A 12,959-nucleotide genomic window follows, 5' to 3' on the forward strand; every position below is an offset into this window, starting at 1 on the left:
ATCATAACCTATTAGATTGTTGACTTTTTTTTCTAAAAAGATTATTACAGACTACAATGTTTTACGACACCGGACATCCCCCAGACAAACAAAATTGGTGCCTTATATGCCCTTTTGAGCGACTCACCGACTACAGCCGTTGAGGCTCTTTAAGTTTTTTAGCATTTTTTTTGTATTCTTTTATCACCGCACAAATATGTGTATAATGTCTTGTCTTGCAAATGAAACGTGTTAGAAAACATTGTAAGTCAAAATAACTTCGACTTGTTGAAGGAGGCTATTGTCAGACAGACCCAGATGCAGATGTAAACGGGCATTATATTTTGTTATAAATTGTTCATACCAAACAGAAGAATATTAGATCTCACTTCTTCGAACAAAAGGAGGCAATAAAAGAACCGTTCCGGATCAACGAATTTAATGTATAATTATAAAAGAACACACAACGAATTTTAGAAATTCTGATGGAACTTAATGACTTCAGTATAAGGAAACACACTTTCAAACAAAAAATCTCCAAAACTGCCGTTACCACGATGCTTGAATTCTGGATTACCATGGAAGACATGTTTTTCAATTTTTTTGAAATCTGTATTCTAGTGAGAACCAACAGAAGCTTTTCAATCGGGTGAATGTAAAGATACTAGTCATATCCTTAAACTTCACGTTTGCTATAAAGGTGCTGCCCTCGTATTAATTAATTCAAAGTTTGGTGACTATTAAGAACCAAAGACATATATTTTGTCTTTGGTTGAACGCATATATCCCATCGAACTGGAAATAAAGGATACACCAAAGAAGGTCTACTTCGAATAGAAATCAACCTTAGTTTATGACTATCAATTCATCCGTTAACCTGTATCGGATTAACAAAAATCTCTATGCAAAGTCAGTGAAGTATGTAACTGTTTTAAATTGAGCTAATATAAGAACCCTACAAAACCAACAAAAACTCATCTTTTGATTCGTATTTGAATGTTCTTAAATCAATCTAAGTCTTATACATGTATACTATATTGTAACGGAAAATAACCATCTTCTTCTTCTTCCTCTTCTCCTGTACATGTATATGTGCACTTCCACAAGGTTTATTCATATCTGACGTAGCTACTCATATCTTGACTTACATCTTCAAAAGAGATGTTTCAGCCATCCAATACGTAACCTTTTCATTTGAATGATTCCAACAATACTCAATTAACATGTTAAATGCTTAATCAAATAGTTCTCCTCTAACATGTATTTTTATGATTGCAACATAGGGTGCATAATACTAAATCTTTCAATGCATGGAGACATATGGATTTGGTGGCGGGTCGAAACTGTGGGCCGAATTTACTTAATTATTAAAGCGCATAAAAGATTCAGACTGCAGTCGTTAAAATTAAAATCGGACTTCAATGTTTAAGGTTCCGGTATTACTGAAAGACAACAAAAAAGTGTGCTTTCATATGTAGAAATTATTGATTTGTTAAAAAAGACAATGTCCACTGAAGAGTCTCAAAAGCCTAATGATGATCTTGGTTGTCAGCACTACAAGAGAAAGTGCAAACTTCGTGTAAGTCAGACTGCAAGTCGGAACAGAAATCAACTTGTATTGGCTGAAAAAGTTCACCCCAATGTTGTTACCCCAAGGCATGCGTGCTGCTCAATAGAACTTTTGTAATTAACGTTAGTGAATATTAAGCATACATTGTACAGATCCCCTGGCAATAGTTATTTTGTTTTATTAGTAAACTTAACAAGGGCATTTTCGAACAGGATGTCAGGGCAGAAGAGTATGGCTAGCAACCAAAGGCGTGACACCCTTCTCTTATTTGCTATTGAGACCGAATCCATGTCTGTTTGGCCAAAAACATGTTAGCTCCCTTTCATATTCGCACCCTTAGTACGTTCACACTCTTTTTATTGGTTTTGTGTCAATTCATTTTGTAATCAAGATTTGGTAAGCGTATTTCTATAAATATTTTTTTTCATTGTTTCAAAATAAAGTGAGATTTGGACAATCTTTTTTGGTGTTGTTGAATAAATCTGAATCATGTTTTGGTTAGACTGTATTGTTAAAAAAAATCATTTGATCATTGTTTTAAATTATACAGGTTGGGATCAAACCCTCTATATGGTGATTATACCTGTATAGAGGGATAATCCTTCTATAGAGGGGTATTTTTGTTTAGACTGGATTTAAATCAAAATAGGGCAGAATGGCATTCTCTTCTTATTATGGCAGTAACCTGGAATAGTTGATGCACCAATTGATGTACTTAATTTAATATGCACATGCCCAGTTTGATGCTTATCTGACTAAATATAAAAGCTATTGTTCACCATGATCATGTCATGATGATTGAAAGCTGTGATGATCAGGTAAATTCTACTCACTTATGCCTCACTGAACAGAATTTCTATTGTTAGATTTAACATGAAATTTAAAGGTCAACTATTCCTTTTGTTGTTGATCAGGTGTTCAGATAGGTTTACAATAGATTGCAAGTTTTGTCACTTTAGCAGAAAACTGGTTATCCCATTTTTTAGTAAAGTGCATATGTTGATGCATATAATGCTAGAGATTATAGCCAATATAACTAGAAAATGCCATTCTGCCCTAATTTGCTTTAAATCCAGTGCAAACAAAAATACCTCTCTATAGAGATTATCCCTCTATAGAGGTATAATCACCATACAGGGGGTTTGTTCCAGGGTTTCCGCTGGCGGTCGCAATTTTCGCAATTTGCGAAAAAATAATAATTGTGGCGATAAAAATTCGTCATTTGCGAGAGAATTTGGCGAAAGAAATATATAAACCGATTTATTTTCCTCCATCTTGTTTATTTACTTTTTTTCGAGTTTCTCGGACTTTACCTGATCAGACAATACTCGGAATTCATCTTGACCTCATTAAGATTTAGACAGAAAATCAATAATCAGCTGATTGCATTTTATAGCTATCGACAACAAAGGACTAATTAATAAAGGTGTTGATTGAATTGTTTCACAAAATGATATGGTCAAATGGCTTCCGCTATAAATGTCACATACAGAATTTATTTACATCTTTGCAACGCACGTGTTTGAAGCAAACTTTTGACATCTCTCCCTTTAAAGATAGTTTTGAAAAGAAAGCTGTTGTTGTGACGAAAATTGTTCAAAAGCAAGAAAAATCTCCGATTTAAAACTTTAATTCTTTTATCCTTTGACTTTAATAAAGTCGTTTGAGTGACACATGCACGTGTTTCAAGCATAGTTGTACATCTCAACTTTTTCATTTACGATGGTCAAGAAAAGAAAACTGTCGTTATGAAAAAATCTATCCAGAAGGCTGTGAACAACCCCTCGAATGAGAGTAACCCTTCAATGTAATGACTACACATGAAATGAGGGATCAATTTCATGTGATAAAAGCTTTTGTTTTGTTGTAAAAATTACTTCTTAGTACAAAAGGGCACAACAGGAAAAATATCTTTATGTTACTTGGCGAAAAAAATAATAAAGTGGCGAAAAATATATTGTTTTGGCGAAAGAGGTGGCGAAAAAAATAATTGACCCAGGGGAAACCCTGGTTTGTTCCCAACCTGTTATATGAGATTCTCACAACGTTTCTTTTTGTGCTGAATAAATCTTGTGTAAGCATCAATTAAACCTAACTACTGTAAAGTACCAAAATAGACATCTAGTGTCATCATTTTGTATTTTGTTGTGGACATGTATATTGGGTGTAAATTTCTAGATTAAAAATGTTGAAATATATTTTATAGGCACCTTGCTGTAACCGCGATTATTTCTGTCGTATTTGTCATGATGAGAAAGAGAACCATGTGTTAGACCGACACTCAGTAAAGAAAGTGGTTTGTGCAAAATGTGAAGAAGTACAAGAGGTATTATAGAAGAAAAAAAATATGGGATTATCTGATATGGTCTAAATAGCTACGTTCCTTTAAAGATGCTAAATGATTGAAATACAATTTGATGCATTTTCAAGCAGATAACATCCTTTCCTCCATAAAAGGTCATTATGACCCACATTTCATGCTTCAATGACTTGAATAACCAAACTACATATAACTCAAAATTGTAAACTTTAATTCGCCGTTTCAGAATCTAATGCATTCTGGGTAATATTTTCAAAAGTGTACACCAAAACGTCGTGATTGGTTAAAAACGTCCTAAACAATGGAAATTCAACCAATGACGTGACATTATTTTAATTTTGGGGTACAAACAATGAAATTACCCATAGTCCTTTAGATTCTGAAACGGCCAATTACGTAAGAATGAATAAGATTCCACATATCAGCATTCCATATAAGGAAATGAAGAAATTCACATTAATCACATATAGTCTATAGACATGATATATATATTAGTTTCTACCAATTGACCTACCATATCATAACTTTATATAAAAAAAACATTTTATATCAAGTGTCCAGTTGCAGGATGTTCTTAATCAGTTTTATGTTGATGACTTGAAGCCTGATGATAGTCCGTCGGAAGGGGACGATAAATGGCTGACCCGTGTTAAGAGAGAGCCATAGCTCTTGCACGTTAAAGACACCCTTGTAGATGTCGAAAAAGAGTAAGCTAATACCGCTACAAGGCAGCACTCGCACCCCCAAAGTGGAAAGGGATTAATATAAGTTGCAAAACTTGTTTCCCAATCCACTATAAATAAATATGTTTAAACTATTGATGGCCTTGAGCTGTTTTCTGATCATTGTCTGCGTTGTTGTCTTTGACAGATTCCCTGTTTCCATTCTAAATCCTATTTTACTTGCTGTGATGACACATCTATATGTGTCTGATGGTTTCTGACAATTGGATGAGAAAACATTAAATTTTGCCCAAACATTGGACTTTGTCTAAAACCAATATTTTACATGATCCTTAATTTGTATACACATTGTCAATTAGTTCAAACTTTTTTCCTTTTTAAAGTTTGTTTTAAAAATTTAAAAGCTTCAAAAGTATGATATTTTACAAGTTTTAGGCCCAATCCATGTATTGAATGATAATGAATTGCAAACCTAATTCTTTTGTAATGTTTGTTGTATTACATCTTCATCTGTATAATTTGTATGTACATTTATTTTGTAGAAACATGAGAAATGTACTAAATGTGATATAGTTTTTGGTAAATACTTCTGTTCATTTTGTTCTCTCTTTGATGATGAAGAGAAGAAACAGTTTCACTGTCAAGGTTGTGGTCTTTGTAGGTAGGATTTATTTTTGATTTACTTTATTTTACGTGCTGTTGTTGTGTTCACATACATTTGTAGTTGAATTGAAAGGCTACTTCATTTTCTAGGAAGAGCCCTTTCAGGATAAGACATAAATATATTTGACAACTTGCCAATTGTGTTATTAAAAGGGTGATTATTGTGAGGCTAGAGATAGGTATTTTCCATGTCACATTTTTTACTTGCCAATGGGACTAGTACACTACAGTATTAAGTTTTACTTACCAGAGAATTACGAACCCTGGCTTTTATAAAAAAAAAAAAAATACAACAAGCAATATGGTTTGTTTTTTCAGAAAGCTTTCTGTTAAATCATTAGTGAAGTAAACAAAATGAAATTGATAGAACAAAACATTTTGACCAGTTGGTGTTTTCACCTTTTTTAATGCGTTTATTTTAGTTGCTATGTCATTGCTATGTATTTTTAGTGTTCTTTAAAATTGTGAATGAAAGGGCAATTGTTTTTTGATAGACAATGTAAATGTATTGGTTTAATCGCAATGGATAGAAATTTAGCTAATAAATATTAATTACACAATGTGCCTATGCCAAATTTGATAAAAGAACTACATACATTTTCATTAAAATGGACGTTCTCTTTTTATGCATAATTAATGAGTAATTGTTTTATTATATAGGGTTGGTGGCAGGGAGAATTTTTTTCACTGTGAAACATGTGATATGTGCCTGGCATTAGACTTGAAAGATCAGCACAAGGTAATATATATGGTTGGCTGCCATGCAACAGGAAAAGCCAATTATAATTAAGTGATTTGTTAAAATTAAGAGTTTTATGATAATTGAGATATAAAGAAACTTGATTGTTTATCTTACTGCTGTGTGCATGTCTTTAGTCATATACGATAGGTCTATTATCTACAAGCATAGTTACAGTAGAATGGATATTGAATTTTATTGAGTTATCTCCTCTTATTTTGTATTTTGCAGTGCTTTCAAAACTGTAAACACAATAAATAAAAATACCTATTTCAATTGTCCTCCATTTGATGTGTTGAGGGAGATATAGAGATACCTGGTGTGTCTGTTCTTGTTAGAGCGCTTGCATGTACACTTCTTGTCAGTTTTTTTTATCAAATTTTGTAACAAAAGTTAAATTCAGTAATTTCTCTGCCAGGTTTGAAAATCAGTGCTGATCAACTTGTTTAAAGAGTCATAACCCTTAGAAATATTAATTTTATGGAAAATTGCATTATAAGTGCTTTCAAGCCTACATTTCTTTTTTAAAGGATATTTATATAAAAAAAAAATTCAGTTATTTCCTTTTGGACAGATTATTTTATTCTTGGTAAATCTGCATTGTTTTTATGCATTAATTTTTGGCATGTTTTGATAAATTTGACAAACATAGATATATAAAACACCTTGTATAATAATTATAACATAAAATTTAATCTTAGAATTATTTCATAAGAGGTAAGTTAATAATATACATAATGCAATAGTTATAAAGCAATGGTAAGGTGCTTTTCACATGTGATAGCCAAATTTGTGTGTATCTCATGTACAGGTATTATCATTTGATCATTTTATTACAATGTTTTGTGATATACACAGCTTTCATAACCACACGACTTATACATGTTAGAAATTAATATTTTGTACCCCATTCAAAGCTTTATTTAGTTAATGGTAATTCACCTAAAATGATTAGTCTACATAGCAGAAAATATAACACACTTTGTTCTTGCCGAAATGACATGTACATGTTTTTCACTGCCAAAAAGACCACTGAAAATGGCTTCAAGTAATGGACCATATACTTAATTGGAAACTTGATTTAATACAAATTTCAGAATTTTGATTTCATTCATCTTTAAAAAAGTTATTTTCATTAGATATTATTCACTGAAATATTTCAATTTAAGTATTTTTTTAGAAGATCAATAACATGTGTAATGATTTCACTGTAATCTAGGCTGTAATAATAGATTGTAAGATATGTGATCTTTGTGATCTTTGAATGTCAGTCAGCAATTCTCCTGCTTGCAATTATTTCAAGCTGTTGAAGTATTATAAAAGTTTTCATTGTAAGTTTTATCACTAATGGATAGGACTATCACACATATATGGTTGTGAATACATGTTTTCTGAAAAGTAATATTCAACAGTATGTGTATATTTACCTTTTATTGTTTGGCTGATCATTGTAAATAAAAATCAATGGTTTTGAATTCATGCTTCTTAGCAGGTAGGCATCTAACAATTAGTAAATTTACTTTATAACTAAAAGTCATACGATTGTAATATAAGTATGATCTAATGATCTACTGCAATGCCCATAATGAATTAATTCACAAAATCCAACTTAATGTATTGAAAAGAAGAAAAGATTACAATTTTGAAAGTTTCATTTTAGTAATGTACCCACTATAATAAATACTGGTTACTTTTTTTTTTTAGTGTATAGTAAAGTCTTCACGTTCTAATTGTGCAGTATGTTTAGAAGATCTTCATACTTCAAGAATAGAGGCTCATATACCTCAATGTGGACATCTCATTCACAGGTAATATAACTTATCACAATGTGGACATCTTATACACAGGTAATATAACTTATCACAATGTGGACATCTTATACACAGGTAATATAACTTATCACAATGTGGACATCTTATACACAGGTAATATAACATCACAATGTGGACATCTTATACACAGGTAATATTACTTATCACAATGTGGACATCTTATACACAGGTAATATAACATCACAATGTGGACATCTTATACACAGGTAATATTACTTATCACAATGTGGACATCTATTACACAGGTAATATAACTTATCACAATGTGGACATCTCATTCACAGGTAATATAACATCACAATGTGGACATCTCATTCACAGGTAATATTACCTATCACAAAGTTGAAATCATATAATCTATAAGGTAATATAAGTGACCTTATATGGACATTTCAACCACAGGAAAAACTACCCTTGATGGGAATATCTTATTCCCATATATATAAAACTCAATGTGGACATCTTGGTCATGTTATATAAATAGCCTCAATGTTAACTTATTCACAGATTATATTGTACTGGTCACTGATCATCTTAGTGCTGGTGCACTCAAAATTCATGAGATTAGGATTATACATTTTGGGCAGTTGTCCTGTGACTGGGCAGATATTTCTCCACAATTGGTCCATAATGGCTGATCATCCAGAGACAAATATATACAGGTTCTAAAATTGGTTATTGCTGCGACCTTAACAGAGATCAACCCAAATGTTATAATTATATTGAAGTCTACTCCAGTCTCTTACAATATATTTGATGTGGATGTGGAGTTTTAGAATGTAAATAGTCACAAAATTTCCTGTCAATATTTTGAATTTCCCAGAAATTATGAATTCATGTTTCAATTAAAAATATGAATTTTATAGATATAAGTATTCTTATTTCAACAACAAGCTGTATCACTTATATAATTCTGCATAAATTCTTAAGTAATAATATATCATATATAATAACAACAGTCTTGATATGAGCCACTATTGTAAATGTTTTATGATTTATAAATGCAAAGTATCACCTTATAAATGTAAAATTGTGTATTTTGTAGAACGTGCTTCAGAGAGATGATAAAAACAGGGTAAGTATAATCATGATAAAATGTATCTGAATATGTCATACATCTTAAAATGTTGTCTTGACTGCCTGTTCTATCAAAGATGATATTGAATGCATTAAGAAAAACAGGGGATTGAACTCAATTTGATTGAATATTAGATTGAATACACAGTAGAAAAATCAATAATAACAAAAAAAAATTGGGAACATTTCATTTTACTAATGAACTCAAATCATTAACTTTTTTTTAGACTTTTTTTGTTTTCCCGCAGAAATCTACTTCCTTCTTCCAGTCTCCTTGTCATGAGACTTTGAGTAGTCTAGTAAAATATAGGAACTCAAGTAACACACTCATGACAATACCAATTTCATTTTTAACAATTCTTTGTCTTTGATATGAATAATCTTTACCTGATGATTGCGTTTTGTTGTTTACATGGAATATGATATCATAACTTAAATAACATCACAACTAAAATCTCTAAAACACAGAATCAAAATCGGAAACGTCACGGTATTTCAGGTTCTTTTTTAACAGATTTTGAAATTAAAATATGTCTGAATTAAACAAAATAATTCATACAGACTTCATCCTCATTCTCAGGTAATGCCTGCTACATATTATTTGTTATAAAAAACAGCTGTAGCTGTATGAATAAACCGGTTCAGTATATCTGTTGACTAATTATTCATTGTTATCATTTTATGTTAATTTTAGTAATTACGCCTGTCCAATATGTGGTGAATCAATGTTGAATATGAAAGAAATATGGGAAAATTTAGATGAAGAAGTTGCTAACTGTCAAATGCCTGATGAGTATAAGGATTATCATATACAGATTCTATGTAGAGATTGTCATAAGGTTTGTCAATATAAATATGCATCATTATAAAAGGGTGTCGAACTCTCAGCTCGAAACAAAAAACATTGATATAAGCAACTAAAGATTACTGTAAGGCCTTAAACAATGAGCAAAAGACATACACTAAAATAACATATTACATTTTTTGACTTCAGAAATTGATGAGTGGATATTCTTATATTGAGAAAATTTTACCACTGTCATACATGAAATCTTATTAATGTGACGCAATATAAAGGAAAATCACAACTGAAATTACAAATGCCAGTTTTTGTCATTGCCAACTTAGAACTATTGCATTTTTCTCATAAATAAAAACATCAGAATAACTTCTGAAATTACAAAAATACTTTTTTACTTTTTGGCGAAATACAGATCAATTTGAATTTTGATCCTTTCTAATGATTTTGTGCAGAGTTATGGTCTTTGAAATTAGAAAATTTACTCAAATGATCAGTTTTCCTCACTTTCTTTTGTCATGCTTGAAGATATTGACTTGATATTTGATATATAGTTAACACCATGACAAGCTATAAATCAAGCTAGCTTTTATTTTAATTAACAGGAAAGTAATGTAGTTTTCCATGTGTTGGGATCAAAATGTTCTGAGTGTGGCTCGTACAACACATGTAGAACAGCAGGACCAGAATCTAATAACCCAAATGTAGTATCTGGTGCTAGCAATACCAGTGAATCGAACCAGGCATCTAACAATGCACCAGAACCTGTCGCAGCTAACCAGCCATGGCTAGAGATGTTAGAATCAGAAGATACAACAGAACAAAGTGGTCAAACTTCAGATGAAAGAAAAGAGTCAAATACTACAAATGACCAAAGGTCAACCTAACTGACATATAAACAATTAAATTTTTCTGTTATAAATTTTCATTTCTGTTACTGTAAGTTATAAAGAGGTGTCATGTGATTAGATTTACTACTCAGTGATGGAATGCAGACAATGATTTGTAATGTGATATGTTATATAGTTATTTTTCAGTCCTCAAAGTATAAAGAAAAAACCAGCTTCAACATTCATATTTTCTGTCTTAAGAACCAATAAAGCAGATTTTTGTTGTTATTCCCCTTACTTATTCTATGTGTTAAAGTATTGTATTGTTTAGTGTCCTTTTTCATGAGGAAAAAAAGCAAGACAAATATTGGTATATCGCTTACACTTGTCTTTGAGTACAATCATTTTAAATTTTTTATTGGAAATACAATATTTGCACATTTGTAGCATTTGGGTATAAATAATCTACATTTTGCATTTATTTATTCTTATCAAGTTTCACACTAGTATATTTTATGTTAAAATTATGTAGTCTTTACATCAGGGGTATATCAATGGTATTCAAGTACATTTGGAAGAGTGCAATCTGCATTTTGAAACTTAAGTGACCTTTGATAACTTTTGAATTTTCCTTCAAAATGGGCATTTAATCTGATATATAAGTAATATTTTATCTGTGTTCAGCATTTATAGTAACTTGTTTGTGTGTGTGTTATTGAATTTTAAGCTATCTGCCGAAATGCAGTTATCAAAATTATTTATATTGATAAGCAATATGGTTTTAAAGACATGCCAAAATCATATCTGTTATGTTTTCATTTTTTTGATTGTAAATTATTTTTGTTGAATGTTTAATGATACATTCATAGTTACATTAAGGTTTATGACCCCTTCTGTAGCCATTTTTGTACGAATTTTTCAAACTTCAATTGTATCAAAACTACAAATGTAATGAACAATAGGGATAGGCCATTTTGTACATATACCAAGGGGAAACTTGATGCAAAGCATTATTATTTACCGTTTCATTGCATTTAATAGAAAAAGAGTACTTTGTGGCAAATAAATCAAGATTTTTTATAGAAAATCCACAGCCTTTAATACAGAGATTTTTTTTTTATAAAATTTGAAACATATATAACTCACTTGCTTTTAAGATGTGCTGGTGTTTATTTTTTACAAAAAGTTCTAAGCAGCCTGTAATTTCCAAAATACCTCGTGCTGAGTCACTAAAGTCGAGCACACCCTAAAAGGTGTACTTGATTTGGTCCATATTTTAATTTGTTTTAACCAATCACTACATTAATAAATTCGTTTTAATGTTTAAGGAAATCAATGCTAGCACTGCATGCAATAATCTTATATCTATCAGTCATGAAATTGCCAAATATTAGGGTACAAGGAGAAATGCTGTGGATTTTCTATAAAATTTCTATATGTTTAGCATTGAATTAATACAAGGGTACATAATCCTTAAAGAACATTTTATTTGTGTTTACAAATTTCAAGGAGATGATAAAAGAGTCTTAATGTATCTTTTAAAATGTGTCATTTGCTTCTATAGAATATACGGTATGAAATGTTGATTTTACACAATTGATTCTGATTTAATTGAAATGTAACAATAAAGTAGTAAGTATTAGTTAAATCATATGTTATAAATATTTATAAATTTGTTTTGAACCTACCTCAAAGGTTCTAAAAGTGAACATTCATTTATAAAATGATATTAAATTTAAAAAGTTTTTAACAAATGTTCTTTAGATATGAATGATAGAAAAACAATTGTTAATTATTTATTGTACATGGCATTAGAGATACTCTTTCAGGCATTTAACTGTTTTTTACACTGCCAACTGTCTATTGATACTGTGAATTGCTTGCCACATGGAGCAAAATTTATAAAAATGTGATTTACAGAGATTTGATTTTAATTCATGGATTAAGAGACAATATCCTGAATGAAAAGTTTTCTTACATGTATTTATCTTTTAACCTAAATGTTTTACACTATTTGGCTTTGACTTATATATATATGCTTGAAGAGTAAGGTTAGCTTTTGCTTGCATTTCTAAAGAAAATTTGACTTTTAGAAAAATATGACGATATTAAAAAAGTTGATCAACTTAACATTCTAGCAAGGTGAGATATTAGAGAAATAACTTGATATTCTGTCACTAAAGAGAATACCTTTTAAGAGATTACACGATAATGAATTGACTTTAAAATATTTGTATTTACCTTCTTAAAGTGATGTTGCTGCATGAACTGACTTTATTTGTTATTGTGTTCCCATTGTGTACCACCCTTGTTATACTTTAAGCAAACATAGAATATTTATATTTATATTAACATTCAGGCTGCATTTAATATACTGTGTACTTCTGACAAATAGGAACATGATATATTCCTGTTGTTTTAATATGGAAAATATATCAGCCTTAATCAATAAAACTTGTTAAACAAA

General features: G+C 30.6%; 1 protein-coding gene across 1 annotated transcript; it reads left to right on the forward strand.

Annotated features, from left to right (window-relative positions):
- Positions 1 to 1,380: 1,380 nt before the first annotated feature.
- Positions 1,381 to 12,959, forward strand: LOC139500938 (RING finger and CHY zinc finger domain-containing protein 1-like). The gene is made up of 8 exons (XM_071289864.1): positions 1,381 to 1,558; positions 3,756 to 3,875; positions 5,095 to 5,213; positions 5,876 to 5,954; positions 7,659 to 7,762; positions 8,832 to 8,861; positions 9,558 to 9,702; positions 10,268 to 12,959. Exons 1-8 carry the CDS (start codon positions 1,484 to 1,486, stop codon positions 10,547 to 10,549), a joined length of 954 nt encoding a protein of 317 aa, XP_071145965.1. The 5' UTR covers positions 1,381 to 1,483; the 3' UTR covers positions 10,550 to 12,959.

The sequence above is a fragment of the Mytilus edulis genome, chromosome 1 (assembly GCF_963676685.1).
Source record: "Mytilus edulis chromosome 1, xbMytEdul2.2, whole genome shotgun sequence".
In the NCBI taxonomy this organism is placed as follows: domain Eukaryota; kingdom Metazoa; phylum Mollusca; class Bivalvia; order Mytilida; family Mytilidae; genus Mytilus; species Mytilus edulis.

Excerpts from the sequence above, each read along its gene's own strand:
- LOC139500938 (XM_071289864.1), top strand. The coding sequence starts at position 1,484 with ATGTCCACTGAAGAGTCTCAAAAGCCTAATGATGATCTTGGTTGTCAG. Across the intron at positions 1,559-3,755 it reads AGAGAAAGTGCAAACTTCGT|GCACCTTGCTGTAACCGCGA; the intron begins GTAAGTCAGACT and ends TATATTTTATAG. Across the intron at positions 5,955-7,658 it reads ACTTGAAAGATCAGCACAAG|TGTATAGTAAAGTCTTCACG; the intron begins GTAATATATATG and ends TTTTTTTTTTAG.